The following is a 16,289-nucleotide window of genomic DNA, read 5'->3' as shown; positions in this document are numbered from 1 at the left end:
AAATATGCTACCTGCCAGCAGAAATTTCCCAGTAAACATGAAGATAATTAAACTCAGCTAGACGTGACTTTTTGTTGTGATTGAGAAGGATTACAAATTATTAAACTGAAATCCATCTTTTTGTAATAATCTACAGCCAAACATTTAGGATAGTGGAGCAGATGACATCCTGTGACGCATTCCCTAACGTCCATGACAAAAAAAAGGAATAATCTGGCATGTGATATAACTCTGTTTGAAATATCAAGGTCAGGAGGTTGCAGAGATTCAGCATATTCGCAAAAAGAAACAAAAACAAACAGCCGAAAGGCGAAGTGTTCCTAGGGGAAGCTCTTCGTTTTAAAGGTCAGTCTATCTTTTCAGAGTGAACGAAAACATGACCACAGTGAGGAAGACCAGCTGTTTCACAACATCTCACAAACACACCTCCAAATGTTATTAGTAATATCCACTTTATTTGCCATTTCCAAATTACTCACAAAAAAAAAATGAATTGAAATGTAAGCATCACCTCTTGCATTCACAAACAGGCTACATTAGTGGTTATGCTCAAAATAAGTAAACATGAAGGAGACATTTAACCGATGGCATACGTACAACAACCATCCAGTCCAAGACGTGGGTGGCTGTCATCATTCCAAGGGCATTAGTAGAAAAAGATAAAGCAAGTTAATTAAAAGCCCCATCAGGACATTCTGCTTGCAGTTTTTCACACATTATCTGCTTTAGAGTCCTGCAGAGGTTTTGGCCTGTGAAGTTTGTTACATGAAAATGAAGCAAAAAGTAAAAAAACAAAACAGGAACAGTGTAGGGGAAGGCCTGCTCAAAACAAACTGGGGTCTTTCTTAGTTTCTTCCCAAGTCTCACTAACTTTTTGGGAAGGGCCCAATCTGTGTGATGCGCCAAAGGTTAGCCCTTAGAACATCTGTAACCGCTTTGAGTTCTGATGTAATGGCTTCCCAACAGTTTGGGTCTAGCCTCCTTCTCTCCAGAGTCCAACTCTTTTCCTGTGTGCTTAATGCTCAACATGCGTCGCGTTTCTGTCAGGAAACACAACTGTGCATTTTCTACGCATTAACTCGGGGAATCGATGAACTCGCACTGAGTCACTTTAAATCTAATAAGATGCATAACTTTTGGATGATGTTGTGTTTTCCGAGCTGAAATCGGATCCCTACTGAGAGCTTCAGAGCTGACGTGCTTCTTCTACTGCGCTTCGCCTTTTTGAAAGGTAGTTTAAAGACACAGAGACGGCATTTTGAAATGTTTTACATTCCCTCGTTCCAGTTCCAAAAAACCTTTTGCATAGACACCACCTACAGTTTAGATCCATTTTTCATGGGCATGAATGCGACACTAATAGTAGATCTTCATAACTCATCTGAAGTGGGTTTTCTTCTGTCACTTGGTTAATCAAGCACACTACTTTAATGCGTTTTAAAAACTACAACATAATGCACGAGCTTGAATTTATCAAATTAATCAAACTTATACATACAGGCTTTAAAGAAATTCAAAACCCACAATAACTACTGACAGCTAAACATTTCCCCCAGATTCACCAAGCCTGACGAAAACGTTGGAAGTGCCAAACTGAGTTTGTAAAAAAATAGTTCAATCGCTGCACCTAAATCCAATTTTTAAATTTACTTGTTATATGTTTAATAATCATTCCACCCTGCAAATATAAAGGATTAAATAAAGAATTTAAAGCCCTAAATGAGCATAATATCCATGCCCATGAGAAATGTCTGACCAGAACTGTATTTACGCTCACATCAATAGTTTAAAACATAATCAGACTGGATGTTAGCAACAACCTTTTGTGTGGCTGTCGGAGGGAAAAAAAGTGTAAACATTTTAAAGAAATGTCTTAAGAATTAAAAATTAGAGCCTCGGTCTTAAGAATAAAGAATACAAGGGTTTAGTTGGTGGTTTTCTTTCTTTTCTTGGTCAAATGTAGCTGTTGCTGAACAGCAGCCAGTTCCTTTCTGTGCTATTCAAACATCAACTTTCCTCTCAAACCATCCAGTTACAAGAGCTAAAAAAAAAAAAAAAAGGAACGCATGAAGTTTTCAACATGTTACAGAGAAGCCTTGCCACAGGATGCAGCTGATGGAACAAAAAAAAAAAAAAAGTAGAACGTCGATGACTTCTATGCTCTGCAAAGCACTGGCAGTTTAGGATTACAGGATGAGTAAGAAGGGATTATTCACATTCACGACGGACAGAGAGGCAACCGTGACGCACTGCACAAGAATTACAAAAGCCCTCAGAACCTTCCATTTCTTACACTGATCAAACTGTTTCACTTCCCCCTTGTCGATCCTCTGCTAAGGTAGTTTTTACACAACGCTGTAGTGCTGATCGGTTTATGCTCACCATGGAAATTTCTCATTCACTGGAATTAACAACTGGGCACTTATTTCAGGGTTCCTACACATTTTTCATTTGAAAAATCCAGACGCAAATTTTGAAATTGCTCAATCGTGTTTTAGGTTATTTTTGGCATGTAGGTAGAAGTTAAGGAGTATTTTAAAATAATAATAAAAAAAATTATAATCAGTATTTTTCGTACACAAAACACTAGAAACCTGGTGCCCAGGACCCACGGTAAGCTGCAAGACCGTGGGCGCGGTTCTGGGTTAGACCATGTTAAACTGCGTGGCTGATGTAGCACTCCAACCAAAAGGGGCTTCGCTAACAAAGACTTGCATGGATTCCCAACCCAAACATACGCACAAACAAATCCAGATGAATAAAACTGCGCAAGCGAATGGATCCAAACACGTTTCTCCCTGTTCATTAACTTATTATTTTGTGAAAAACAAGATTGTTTCATTTAATTGTGCCGTTACAGAGACAACTAGAGCTTATGTTTGATGTTGTTGCGATAATTAGTGCTTTATCTCAAGAAAGAAACATCTGGACTTTTTACATGTTAATTTGTCATTTTATCAGGGCAAAAAAAAAAAAAAGTTATATTTTTATAACTGTTTTTTTTTTTTGTTTTCTGAGAAAATTGTTTTTTGAGTGTTTTGTGTTAGCAGTTTAAAGATAACCTTATTTAAACAAACTTTTATTTGGAGAAAGGTCTGGAATGAAGATTTTGGAATAAAGGAAGAAATAAGAGTCGATGGAGACAAATGTTTTTCTAAACAAGTTGCTTTTATCAATACTGGTTCAGAATTTTAAGACGGTGTAGGAACCCTGTTATTTGTATTACCTAGCAGTTTTCTTTGGTTGCTGACGGCAACGTTTTTGGAAAGAGGAAATCGTAATTCAGTCTTTGCTTTTGTTTGTTTTCGTCCTCCAACTCCTCCTTCTGTTAAGTTATTCCTACATAAGAAATACATTTAAATGAAAACTAGTGTAATATAAAGTTGCTAATTAAAAGTCTGAGCCAAGAACAAATTAAATTGTCTGGAAGCAATTTTTTTTTTGTATTGAGCTGCATGTAGTGTTATGGAATCACCTTTTTTTTTTTTTTTTTTTAAATCAGAGCACCAGGGATTCCTCAATCACAAGAAAGGCAATGAAATTCCTTAGCCGAGCGAGGTAACACTTCTAAAACGTTAGGACTGAAAAATGTTCAAGTGTTGCAGAAATCCCTTTGAGGACTCAGGGTAGTGATCAATGTTGTTTGTGCATTTTTAGAAGACAAACTGACAGGAAGAAGTGAAGGAAATGTAAAAATCGTGTGCCTATTTTACAGTGCTTTATGTGGAGGAGAATAATAATTAAAAAAAAAATTGAGAAAATAGTGTTTAAAAGCATGTTATCGCACAAAAAACATGTAGGAATGGCAACAAATGTGGGCACCTGCTTAGAAAAGGGAGGCGTTATTTCAATAAAATCCTTTGCAGATTAACTAGTGGAAGTTAAATTTACTTGGCGGCACTTGAACCTGGAGTTTGCGCTGCAATGCTGAGTATTTCCAAGCAAAGGTGGTGGACTCTATTTATGGTCTGGGGGCTTTCCTGACTACACCTTCCCCGTTTAAGCCTTGGCTCTGAAAACGTCTCAGTCCTTCTCTATTGAACATACACCTGTACAGCTGTTTGAAGATAATATGAATACACTTTACAATTAAAATGCTGTGTTTTTTTTGGGGGGGGAGGGGGGGCAGAGGGGCATTTTAGGGCTTCTTGGCAAGCTCAGGCCTAAAATTAAAACACCACTCATCTATTAAAACTCTGTCATGTGTAAGAGTAAGAAAAGGAGATTTACATAAATCATAAATTATTTGGAGTGTCAGCACATAAAAAGTTAAGAGCTAAAAATGGTGTATGAAGTGCCACCTCACTACTTCCTGACGCACGGTCAGAGGTCCTGCTTTAGCCAGGAACAGAAAGTCATGGTCAGGTCTGGGCACAAAAGAAATGCAAAAGTCTGAGAAATGTACATGTACACTAGCAGCTAGCCTGCTCTCCTTCACCACTATAAAATGCAGCATCTCTCTCTAATCCTTTTAGCCAGGCTTTTACTTTTCTTCTTCCCATTCTTCTCTTTGCTGTCCTCCATTTTTCTCGCTCGGATCTCTCGCATCAGGTCAAAAAACACCTGAAAACAAACACACAAACAAGCACAAAAAAAAAAGTTAACATTTTTGATTTAAATTTCAAACAGTGAGCTCGTTCAACCAGGAGGGGGCGACAAACCTTATCCACATTGGCCCGGGTTTTGGCAGAAGTCTCCACATAACACACGCCCCACTGTTCTGCACGCGCCTTTGCTTCGTCCGCGCTGACCTGCCGCCGGTCGTCCAAGTCCGATTTGTTGCCGACCAGGAGGAAGGGCACATTCTCGTCCTCCTTCACTCGCAGAATCTGCTCTCTGCAAAAACAGCCGTGGAGCACGCACAGGTACAATGGAACATGCGTCGTAATTAAAAGTAACTTCTTGGAAATAACAACCTCTAAGCAGGTATTAAGGATATGTTTCTTTAAGTCCACATTTCCATTTAAAACCGTCTTAGTTTTAAGGCGAATATCAGTAACTCATGGTGTCACACCCTAATCAGCTAATGAACTCCTGCAAAAGATTCCTGAGCCTCTAAACGTTCTCACTGTCTAGATCAGTAGGCGACAGCTGACTTGAAAGGCACAAATACTCAACAAAAAGTTAAGTGGAAGGAAAAAGTGTGGGTGTTCATTAAGACACGCTCTCTCGCACCTGAAGTCTACCGTTGCTGCAAAAGACTCCAGCTCTGTGATGGAAAACACGCAGAGGAAGCCCTCGCCGCTACGGAAGTAGTTGTCCCGGATGGCGGCGTAGTCCTCCTGGCCGGCCGTGTCCAGGATGTCTATCTGCACCTCCTCTCCGTCCAGCACTACTTTCTTCCTGTAGCTGTCTGCTTTAGTGGGTTCGTAGTCTTCAACAAACTGGGAGAGGAAAAAAAAAAAGGTAGATTTGACCGGTTACAAGTGGAAGAAACGTGTCAGCTTCACATGCCTGCTGAAATGTGAGACACCGACCTCATCATACATGAACTGGAGGGTGAGGGCTGATTTCCCCACCCCTCCGCTGCCCACCATGATCACTTTGTGGAGGGCCAGAGAGTTCTGTCCTTTGGGCTTCGCAGCGGCCATGGCTCGATGTGGATGTCAAGGGTGGGGTGTGGGGGTTGAAAGGTCAAGGCAGCGGGTGAATGGATGGGATTGCGAAAAGAAGATCGTAAAAGGATTCCAGGTGTAACGAAGTGCAGGGTGAAAATTCCTGTTAAAAGTACAGCGAGAAGGAGAAAATAATTTAAAAAAAAACATTGCATCATAATTTCCACAGCCTCGTTGCTCCATGTCTGCAGGTTGATGGATTTGTCAGGAGAGACGGCGGTTACACTTAAACAAGCTGCGGAGAGCAACCGTTTCAGATCGCACCAGATAAATGAAAATGTCTGCATTTTATTCCCTCTCTGCTAAAATGCTTTCTTCTTTATTTTTCACTGAAATAAAGTAATTATTCGTCTTTGTAATGCCAAAGAAGATAAATATATTTGATTGCTGGTACAAATTACTCATTTAGCAGCATTTGTCATTAAATTAAGACAAAATAATTTAACAAAACAAAAATCACATCCTGACTGCTCTGTTTACTATTATTTCCTCATTTTTTTCTACTTTACAGCCACAAACATTCCGGTATTTTACCGGGATGTTATGCAATTCAGATTCTGTACTTTGACACAACATACAGCCAGGTTTCAACCTGGTTTGGCTGTGTGTTTTATGTTGCCTAGCTGGAAGGTGAACCTCAGGAGGAAAGACCGCTACAGAGCATGATGCTGCCACCACCATGTTTTACAGTGGCAATAGTTTCCACTGTGATGTTCAATCACCTTCTCCCACGTTTGCTGTTTCTTTACATGGTTTTCTTTCAACAACTTTCTTCTTGTTCCATAAACAACAGGCTTTACAGTGTCTGTGGTTAATAGTTGCTGTGCCGTTTCCTCTGACTTTTTGTGAAAGCAACGCATGCAGCAGTCAAAGTGCGCAGAAATAAGATTCACTGAATGCAAAAGAGTCTCTTTATGCAAAGAAGGACAAGACTGAAAGGCAACTATGATTCACAAGGTCTCCAGTGGAGATGTGTTAAAGGTATACTTACCAGTATGTGCAATTCTTATGATGGATTGAGGTAAAACAATTAATGCTTTTCAGAATAACAGACAAAACATATCAACACTGCCTTAACACACACTGGAATTAAAACAATACTTCAGTGCATCAACGTTTAATTTTTATCTGCACCTTTTCTTTTACATTAAAGGTAAAACAGTTTGGAAATTCCCAGAATGTAGCAGGAGTTTCCTGTAGTTGATGAAGGATCGTTGATACACATTTGTATCATAAAACTTTTTTATTACGATTAATACTTCTAGGCAGCATCAGGTGATGTTTTTTTTTTTTTTTTTTTTTTCAAATCTGACATCTGCAAGAGCAATTTAGTGGTCAGAACTAATGCATGGAGACCGTAAGGGAATCATGATGCATAGAAATGAGGGGGTGAAGGCCCATTCCCAGCACAGGCCAAGGCAAACCTCTTGGAAGCAGGATTAAACATGGGAATTCTGCCAATGCTTCATTAGACAAATTAACAAAAGCTAAATTGCAACGCAGCTGTCAGTCAATATAACGATTTAGCATTTAATGTAATGCTCACCTAATATTTACTTAATTTAAGTGCAAATAAAAATAGTGAACTATGAACGCCCTGTAAGAGTCTCATTCTCTTGATAAAACGATTAAATTATGTTATTTTAATATAATATTTCAAGGACTACACGGGGAAAAACTGTTATAATTTTCCTAGAATAAACCAGTAAGGGGAAGAAATTAGCACAGAAATGACGACAATAACAAGTCAAGAGCAGTTTCTGGTAACTGAGCAATCTATAATTGAGCAAACTAATACAAGAGGATATGGAAAACATGAACAACCCCGTTAACAGATGATTAAACTAGGAATTTACAGACTAAATGCTCTAAAAATCCACGCCTGGAGGCTATTAAAGTGGGCGATGTGGCTAAGCGAGCAGCTACCTAAACCGCACGGAGCAGGTAAACATGTCACCTGACGTTTAATTAACATCTGGGGAAGCTCAGGCTGATTGAAACGCCTCTAAAATCAAATCTTTATTATCCTGACACCCAGCAACAGATGCTTACACCGTTGAACAGCTCTGTCGAGAGCAGAAGGGAAAAAAAGAGGAGCTAGCAGCAAGCGGTTGGTACCACAGCAGCTAATCACAACTGACACACAAAAAAGGGTTGGAGCGGCAAAAAGACGTTTTAATAGAACAACATACCTGCAAATTAACTGGTTTTCCCTTGGGGCAGAATGATAGACGAAAGGTGAGTGAGAGGAGGCAAAATAAAAACACTCTGCTTCCTGTGCTTGTTAGCTCATGGCTAGCTCTGTGGCTAACTCCAGGGACTCTGGTGGTAGGTGTTAGCAGCGGACTGACTGAACGTCCTGTGGGCTTGGCTCTGTCTGACAACGCCCGCCCGCCAGGGACACTCTCCCAGCTCTACGTTTTACTTTTGAATTTAAACTGATTCTTCTGTCTCTAAAAAAATCACTTTATTTTGATGCTACTAACTTTAATAATTTTCTTGAAGCTTAGGATATAAAATTGGCCAATTTGCATAAATGGGGAAACGATGTAGAGGCACCAAGATGGCCAAATACTAGAGGTGTTGTTGAAAAGTGCAGAATATTTAATTGCACTTTCCTGCTATAAAAGCCAACTCTAGCTGCTACAGTAATAATGTACTGAAATTGAATCTTATTTGCCACAGCTGACATTTTTTGCTTTGGTTTTCTTTCAGTAATGAAAAAAAATACCAGAATTTCTAACTTGCACCGCAAGTTTGCAGAGAGGAGTTGGAATGACACATTTCAGCTTGTCCGCAGATGCATGGTAAGGCAATCTCTGCTTAAGGCAAACCTTTTGTCATTTTAATCATGTTCATTCAAAAGAATAAAAAACTGCCTTACAGTTCTGTTGAGTCAGTTTGGGATGGGCCCTTTAGCAATATAACATGTGATGAATCGGGAACTGCTGCGTGGCAATGCACTCCCATTAGATCATCCATAGAGGGATACTTGAGCCTTTGTTTGATCATCACTCTGGGCACTGATGTGCTTCTGATGTTTACTTAGTCTCACTTGCCATCTACAGTAGAATGTAAAGTTATGTAAATGCCTTAAAAATAAATTTGTTTTATTGCAGGACCTCTCACTCAAACTAAGTGCATTCAGTGACAAATACAACCCCAGACAGAAATATTTCTTGTAAATAAAGTTGCCAGTTCTGCACTTTTACTTCCATCACTAAGGACGTTTGCTAGTGTTTTATTGTTGGCAATAAACACAGACATAAAAATGAGCCAATTGCTAAGTGCAGTTGAGGTTCTGTGATGCTGTGGGACTGTTTCTCTGGGAATCTACTTCATGTTAGGAAGTCTTTGAATGAACCTAATAAAAATGTGATTGACTCCACTAGAAAACTGAAAACAAGTAACTATTCAGGGTGATGATCCAAACTATGGCCACTGGACAGAAAAATGTCTCTTTGGACACAAATTTAACCTTGTTCTTTGACCAGCCCAGTCCCCACATATTAAAATATTCAAATATTAAAAATAAATGTGTGTAATGCAAAATGGTGGAACAGGACTCGGAGCTTGAGAGGTATAGTGTGTTTGCCAACAATATGATATACAAGTTTAAGAACAAAGGGTTGAATGTGCAAATGTTTATTTTGCGGTCCAAGCATGCTAGTTCCGCTTGATTCAAATCTGTCCTACAGCTCAGTCTGGGTTTTCTCTTGTTTACTTGGATTCCCTCCGATAGAATTTCCACCAGGCTAATCAGCGAACAGAATAAGTTGTGAATGATATCGATTTTTTGTGTTGCTTTATATTCGTAGTCTCCCTGTACTTTTACTAATGGCAGCAGCATAACTGAACAAAGCCGTTGGGTGTTGGCCACACTTCAAAACACTGAACAACCATTTTGTTCGGATAGGTACTTCTCTTTTTGCAGTGGAGGATGGTTAGGGTTAGCTTGGTTTACCGCTAACGTGTTGAACCGTGCGTGAGGAGGCGCGCGCCAACTCCACTCACACGAATTGGCGTCGCGCGCTATCTGGTCATGCACTTTTGAATCTTTGTAACTAGGCGCGGATCGCCCTCCATTCACAAAAAAATGGACGATTACGAAGGTGCTCCAGCAGAGCAGGTCCCTTTGGACTGTCATTTATATACACCCTCCTTTGAGGGCTCATTTTATGAGAATAGAACTCCAACGTACGAGTCAACAACGAACACGATACCGCTGTGTTCAACGCGAACTTTCAGACTTTAACAATTTCCTGTAAGCTACAGGAAACTGGCGCATTACATACGTCACGGACAAACGTCAACGACTGGGTAAAATGTAAAACTTCCAACAGTGTCTACGCCTGTTGGGGGCGGTAATGCGCCAACTTTGTTGTTTGCCAACCGCCAATAAAACATAGAAGAAGAAGAGTCCACGCCTCCGGGAAACAATATAGACCCCAGACTCTGTACGGAGAAAAGTGTGGTATAAGAGGGCTGTTGTTTTACCAAAGCTAACCCGCGTGCAGAGACTCTGGAAGTAGAAGAAGGTTTAGTTTTCTTTAGATTTTCATGGGTGGAGCCCCCAGAGAGGAGAATATTTGTGGATTTATTTAAAGTGGAGTTTGGCAGGGGTCAGCCTCCAGAGTCTGGTAAGGCAATCTTGATTACTTGGTGGTCTAAAGTGATGTGTGGCCCAAAGGGATACAGCAGCTGGGGCTAGTTATACAATACTGACCTGCAAGGATTATTAAGAAATTAGATTCTCAAAGCAAAGGATGAGTTCACAGTATATTTGCCCTCTGTTTAAAAATGTATGTAAAGGATCCTCAGTGTCAATATTTCCCTTGCTGTGGTATCACGCAGCTCGTTGAGGGGATGGGCAGACGGCACTGGACAGTTGACACAAACCTCACACTGCTGCACAACACATCCTTTGTTAGGTTTTCACTTCCCTTTGTCCCACAATAGGAGAAATCCAGGGATGAATCCAAACCTTGTGAGCTGATTGCAAGAGCTTTGGACAGACTCCAGGAAGTGCTTCAGGGTAAACAAATATTCCAATGATTCATTTTTCTGCTTTCTAGTATAGTAATATTGGTAACATTATTATTTTTTTTTTTTATTTAATTTTCAGCACCAACTATGGACAACACAAAATCCAGACTGGAAATGATCGCCAAACGACAAGGGTAAATACATTTGGTTGTAACATGACAAAATAAAAAAATATATATATAAAAACTTTGCGAACTGGTGAACAAAAGTGTTCATATCTCAGATCTATCTCTCTGGGAGTAGATCCACAATTTTTTGTAGTGTCTAACCTTCGTTCATATATCATTTTGTTTTGGATTGTTTAGGATGGACTTTTACTGTACTGACGTCACCTGCTACCTGACGGCTGACATTTTCTACCTGGAGGTGTTGCTGCTGCCATCTGGTGAGGTGCAGGACGTAAAGATGGCTCTACACAGAGAACGCCCCGCTGTAAGCAGACTCTTCTCTTCAGAAAATATGAAGCTATGCCTCTTTTTGAGTTCTGTTCACTAATGCACTAAAATTGCTATGCAGCCCAGCAGGTCCCTTTTGCGTCTTCTTAGGTAAGCGATGACGGTGTGTTAAATTTACGTCAGATAAAACAGGCAATTTATCGCCAACAACTTTGGATGACAACAGTTTCAGCTGTTGGACGAGTAGTTTACCTGCAAATGCTAATTCTCCTTTTTTTTTTTTTTTCTGGATAATTTAAAGGTCCAATAACTTTTCTGAATTTTCCGTGAGGCTGGGAGAACCGTTTGCTCAATACAACATTCCTGGAGACAGGTAGGTTTTCCTAAGACGTTCACGATTCACTTTTAAAATCTGGAATGGTTACCATTTGGCCTCCCATCTGTTGCTTTCACAGTGAAACAAAATCAAAAATGTTGAAATCCATAAAAAGCCTCTGGAAAGACCTTCAGCAAATATCAGATATGCCAAAGTAAGTAACAAAAAAGGCTAACATGGTGACTTCTAGCAGTTACTGCTAAGAATAGCAGAAACAGTTTACACTGCTTTTGGACAACTTGAATTAAATTGTTTATTCATTAAGGATGTTTTCTTTCTTTTAGAGAACCAAAGTGCTTTGAAGCCCAAATTGACTTGATAAACAATGGCAGGGTTGGCTTTTTAATGGCAGAAAAACAAGGTATGAGTTGGAACGTTTACAGTAAATCATACACGTGGATATTTTTTTCTTTATAGGATATGATTTATTCAGTTATTTTTCCAGATTATCCTCCTTCTCTTTACTTCTATATCTCGCCAAATGATTGCCTGAAGAACTCAGAGTTGTGTAAGATTCTGATTTGGCTTCTGATTTTTCATCTTAACTTAACGTCTGATCATGCAGCAGATTCAAAGTTGCATCTTTTATTTCTTAGCACTTGAAGAATTGTTGGAGTTCAAACCAGCTGTCCAGGTTAACCAGGCTACAATCGGAGTCGGTGACTTGATTCACAAGCTACAGATGACATCTCTAATCTCAGAGGCTCCTCAGCTGGACACTCATAGGTCTGCATTCAGTAGGTCTCTCATTCAGTAGAATGATGTGAAGGTCCCAGCTGCTAGTTAACGATAAACCTGCGTCTTGGAACCAGTTGTCCTGCGGTCGCTGCACTTGGTGAGGTTTCGAATGAGACGCTTCCCGCGTGTTTCCTGCTCAGACTGAAGACACCGATACCTGTGCTTTCTCATATTGTGGAGAGAGTTGGACAAATCACAGGTTGGGAACTTTTCCTAGAACAAAATCAAACTGCTCCACACTCATTCCATTGTTTCTCCAGGCGTGACTATACCAGATTGTGACCTCCAGTGGGCACCATTACCCAAGCTTCTGATAAATGCTTCTGCAAGTGCAAAAAGCCCCTCAGAGCCATTAGATGGACAGGAGATCTTTACAGTGGTATGAGTCTGCTTTTAGCTTTATTTGTTTTTTTTGTTTTTTTTGTCAATTTAAATTCTTATGGAATGCATGCTGAGGGAGAATTGAAACGTCTCGTCCAGGTTTTTCCTGAGGGTGGGATGCACACCTATGTTCTCGCTGATTCTTCATGGGATGCTCCCGCACAAAGAGCAGCTTTGCTGGCCAGCGTTCCTTTCACCCAGCTGGCTCACGTCTCCGCCGTGCTGGAGCTGCTGCGTCACCAGTGTGTCTTTAACACCCTGCTGAGGAGCTGCTTGACTCAGAGTGCCAGTCCAGGTGGGAGGATGTTCATGTGGTAGAATTATATCCAATATGGCGGAAGGGATGCTGCCAAGAAGACTTGTAATGCTCCAATTATATTTATGTTGTGTTCTGCTTTATTTCTGTGAATTCCCACCAGCTTCAGTTTGTGACCTTCACTTTGAAGTCCGCCCAGAGTCCACTACCAGCATTTCTGTGACCTTCTGTCAACCCCACATTGACAGTCTTGCCGTCTGTAAGCATTTTTTAAGGGAATTTTATGGGGGGAAAAAAAGCCACTTAATTTAAGTATTTTTCAGGTCTGGATAAGTATAGCAGGAAAATAGTGTGGAAAATGTTTGAATTTCCAGACTTGATCTCGTATGGTTTTTGGTTCGTGCAGGTTTGGTATTTAAAGCCTGTCCTCTGCAGTAATTTCTGTCATAAATTGATAGAGAACATTGTGTTCTATAAATTTAAAAGAACTGTAGTGGGCCAGTTCAGGTTAGAAATGCTCGGTTAAGCATTTTGAATCTGCCTTAGCTATTAACATCATTAGATTATATGTAGTGTAAAAGTGGCGTATATTAATATACTATTCCTGTTGCTGCTAAAACTACCGATTTTTAAATGAAGTAAAAATGACTGAACTGTAAATGTGAGTTTCTTGTGCAACTTTAACAAGAAATATCTATGAAGCATGTTTATTGGTCAACTTTTTGCTTCAAATTGTAAGGAAAGTAAAAAAATAGAAATAGTTGTAACTCTAACAAAACAATATTGAGTCCATTTATGTACACCTTTACCTTTGGGCTAATTTTTCCAGAGTGGTATAATTGGCGTCTGTGAAATGAGTCTTAAAGATGACGAGATTGCCAGCTCAGGCTAACCGTCAGCTGCAAACTTCTTTCCGTTTGTCCAACTGAGATTAATAGTTTCTTGGTTGCAACTGAAATGCATATACCTTATGACCTCTACAGAACTACTTGGGAAACATGTGGACTTGTGTGCTTTTCTGTCACCAGTGCTGGTCAACATACCTAATCCCCGTCAGATCACCTGCCAGTTGTTTGGAGGAGGATTTTATGATTCATCTTATCCCATGCTGGACGAATACACCTCCATGGTTCTGACTAGGTCTGTTTTGTACTCTTGTAGAAATACTAATTTTAATCATTGCTTTCAGTTTGATTCCTTGCATAATACTTGTGTGTGTGTGCGTGTGTGTTATCTCAGTTGTATGTCCATTCCTGTGGCCATGAGGGCGTTATACTGCAGGCTCGAGGAAACCACCAGCTGCCCCACCACCGCAGTAGCTGAAAACGACCAACTAAGTCCTGAGATGGACACCGATGGCCATTCGCCTGCAGCCTCCCAAAGCGCAGCATGACAGCGTTCCTGGTTCGGCGTGCGGTGCCGTATCTGTCTCTAAATCTGAGCTTCGTCCTGAAACGAGCGCCAGCATGCCTGACGACCCCCACCCATTCGTTCCTGTGGCTCCAATGGCAAACTCTCAGAGCTGATCTCAACATAAGGAGGGCTTAGCAGCTGCCTGCGTCACAGATTATTGGACTTTATTAAGAAACCGGCCGCTGTGTAACAATTTGAGATGCTGATGGTTGAATCTGTCTCACTATGCATTCCAGTGTGGTAGGGATGACTGGCTGTAAAGGTTTTTGAGGTCTGGCAGTGGGCCTCCAAAGGGCAGGAAACCAGTTGCTTGTTACCATGTGAGCCAGTAAGTCCTGGTTTAAATGTCTCTATATTGGCTTGTGAAACCAAACAGATCTGACATTTTTTAGCTTTGAAAAAAGTGAAAACTTTGCTGAATAAAGAAACAATTTGGTTTGAATAGAGAAAAGAAAGCTAGAAGAAATTTCTTGATTACAGTTGAGGACCATCTTGCTTTTTCTGGACTCCTGCCAGGACTTGTACAAATATAGGACAAATGCCTGCAGCCTGTACAGTAGAAGAAGAAATGTTTATGACTACAGAGGAGACAATGTGATTTTTACTGCATTGAGGTCTTTGCATACAATTTTCTAAACCTACTGAAATGGAGTTTTTTTTATTTATTTATTTTTTTTTACATATATTTAGAATATTTGATCCAACTGTTGACAGCAGACAACTGGCTATGTCTGTATGCATATCCAATGACCTGTGTGACGGCTATTCATAGAAGCAGCCAAACATGTGGGGTTAGAAACGCTCTCTTCTTTCAGAGGAACTGTCCTTGAAATATTTGTTTTGTTCTGACTGGTTGAGAAAGTTCACAAAAGGAGCACATGGTGATGCTGGAGGATTGTAAATAACTGTAGCTTTTATAAACCTGGTTGGATGCTTGGTCTAATGAGTCTTATGAGACTCTTGACGTTATTTGAACCGTACTTTGATGGGTAGGATCATATAGGATGTATGTATTTATATATAAAAGCTGCAAAAGTTTGAATATGTTTTGTGGGCAGCTGAGAAAGAAATGTAGCCATTTACACAGAATAGAGGAAAGTGTGTTTTGTAGGGGTCTTGGTGAGTTTCAAGCATAAGTAAACTGTACACACACGGTCAGCTGGTGGTGGCAGCATCATAATGTTGGGCTGTTTTACAGCATTCCAAACTGATGAAACAAAGATACGGGGCAATGTTCTAGTAAAACAATAATATGAGAATAGCTGGAGGGAATTTAAAATATATTTTCACTATATAATGTATTACAACAAAAAAATTTATTAGATCAAATATTGAGCTTCAAAGTTTGACCAGTCTGAAGGATATGCTTTCTTCTAATACTGATAAAAACTGTTTGTTTGTTTTTATACAAATCAAATAAATGTTTCATAAATCCAAATACATTTCTGTTTAAAGATCTGTTTTTAGTCCAGAACTATTCAAACCATTTTGATCAGACACTAAAGTTTCATTAACCACCTGCCATACAAGATTATGGTGTCTCAATCAAAATTGGCTCTATTTGCTACATTTGTGCTCCATTTATGCTTTACTCTCAATATTTAAAATGTAATTATGAATGTATACAAATGTAGCACTGAACCAACAGCTAAACAGTTTGTGTCCAGGATATGAGGGATCTGCATATCTGCCCTTTTCTCTGAACCTAGAACTGTAAAAGAAAGTAAGCCCTGGTGGTTTTTTCTGCAGATCTAATTGTTCATTAGTCTGATCTTGTTGCATTTCGTTGATGAACGCAGGGCAGATGTGTAATGGATGCACACACAAAGGAGTGCCCACTCTCTTTTAACAGGACACAAACTGTAATAACTTTATAATTTTCTTATACTTGTGCCATACCCTCATTCTTTTCGCCCTGGGCAGTGAGCCACATTACTCCTATCAAACACATCTGTAGGTGGAAATTATTGACTAGAACTGTGTATGCAGTATATAGAACTGTAACTATTTTAAGGTCGCATTCTTAGCCTATTTTAAGAAAATCCTAAAAGTGTGGCGGAGGGGGGGGG

The 16,289-nt window shown here is 39.9% G+C and overlaps 2 protein-coding genes across 4 annotated transcripts; one reads left to right on the top strand and one right to left on the bottom strand.

Moving 5' to 3' along the window:
• Window positions 1-435: 435 nt before the first annotated feature.
• Window positions 436-8,027, bottom strand: ralaa (v-ral simian leukemia viral oncogene homolog Aa (ras related)). Its single transcript, XM_015017581.1, has 5 exons — window positions 7,808-8,027; window positions 5,478-5,718; window positions 5,176-5,384; window positions 4,662-4,836; window positions 436-4,563 (listed from the first exon to the last, which is right to left on the bottom strand). Exons 2-5 carry the CDS (start codon window positions 5,589-5,591, stop codon window positions 4,441-4,443), a joined length of 621 nt encoding a protein of 206 aa, XP_014873067.1. The 5' UTR covers window positions 5,592-5,718; window positions 7,808-8,027; the 3' UTR covers window positions 436-4,440.
• med1l (mediator complex subunit 1-like) lies at window positions 7,472-15,658 on the top strand. Of its 3 annotated transcripts, XM_015017578.1 has the most exons (18): window positions 7,472-7,559; window positions 7,654-7,725; window positions 8,331-8,422; window positions 10,575-10,650; window positions 10,741-10,795; window positions 10,967-11,093; window positions 11,178-11,206; window positions 11,358-11,429; window positions 11,512-11,586; window positions 11,717-11,793; window positions 11,878-11,940; window positions 12,029-12,158; window positions 12,245-12,369; window positions 12,431-12,549; window positions 12,651-12,846; window positions 12,971-13,066; window positions 13,836-13,947; window positions 14,047-15,658. In XM_015017578.1, exons 1-18 carry the CDS (start codon window positions 7,520-7,522, stop codon window positions 14,198-14,200), a joined length of 1,710 nt encoding a protein of 569 aa, XP_014873064.1. In that variant the 5' UTR covers window positions 7,472-7,519; the 3' UTR covers window positions 14,201-15,658. The 3 variants fall into 3 exon arrangements, with proteins under 3 accessions (XP_014873064.1, XP_014873065.1, XP_014873066.1); XM_015017579.1 differs by lacking the exons at window positions 7,472-7,559; window positions 7,654-7,725 and adding an exon at window positions 7,753-7,853; XM_015017580.1 differs by lacking the exons at window positions 7,472-7,559; window positions 7,654-7,725; window positions 8,331-8,422 and adding an exon at window positions 10,048-10,255.
• Window positions 15,659-16,289: the final 631 nt, after the last annotated feature.

Source organism: Poecilia latipinna, unplaced genomic scaffold (assembly GCF_001443285.1).
Source record: "Poecilia latipinna isolate Pla-1442-1.1 unplaced genomic scaffold, P_latipinna-1.0 Scaffold2163, whole genome shotgun sequence".
Taxonomy (NCBI): Eukaryota; Metazoa; Chordata; class Actinopteri; order Cyprinodontiformes; family Poeciliidae; genus Poecilia; species Poecilia latipinna.
The sequence above is the reverse complement of the archived record's forward strand: the minus strand, read 5'-3'. Positions and strand labels throughout refer to the sequence as shown.

Excerpts from the sequence above, each read along its gene's own strand:
- ralaa (XM_015017581.1), bottom strand. The coding sequence starts at position 5,591 with ATGGCCGCTGCGAAGCCCAAAGGACAGAACTCTCTGGCCCTCCACAAA. Across the intron at positions 5,385-5,477 it reads TCCAGTTCATGTATGATGAG|TTTGTTGAAGACTACGAACC; the intron begins GTCGGTGTCTCA and ends TTCCTCTCCCAG. Across the intron at positions 4,837-5,175 it reads GCAGCAACGGTAGACTTCAG|AGAGCAGATTCTGCGAGTGA; the intron begins GTGCGAGAGAGC and ends CTGTTTTTGCAG.
- med1l (XM_015017578.1), top strand. The coding sequence starts at position 7,520 with ATGTGGCTAAGCGAGCAGCTACCTAAACCGCACGGAGCAG. Across the intron at positions 11,430-11,511 it reads TACAACATTCCTGGAGACAG|TGAAACAAAATCAAAAATGT; the intron begins GTAGGTTTTCCT and ends TTGCTTTCACAG. Across the intron at positions 12,370-12,430 it reads GAGAGTTGGACAAATCACAG|GCGTGACTATACCAGATTGT; the intron begins GTTGGGAACTTT and ends TTGTTTCTCCAG.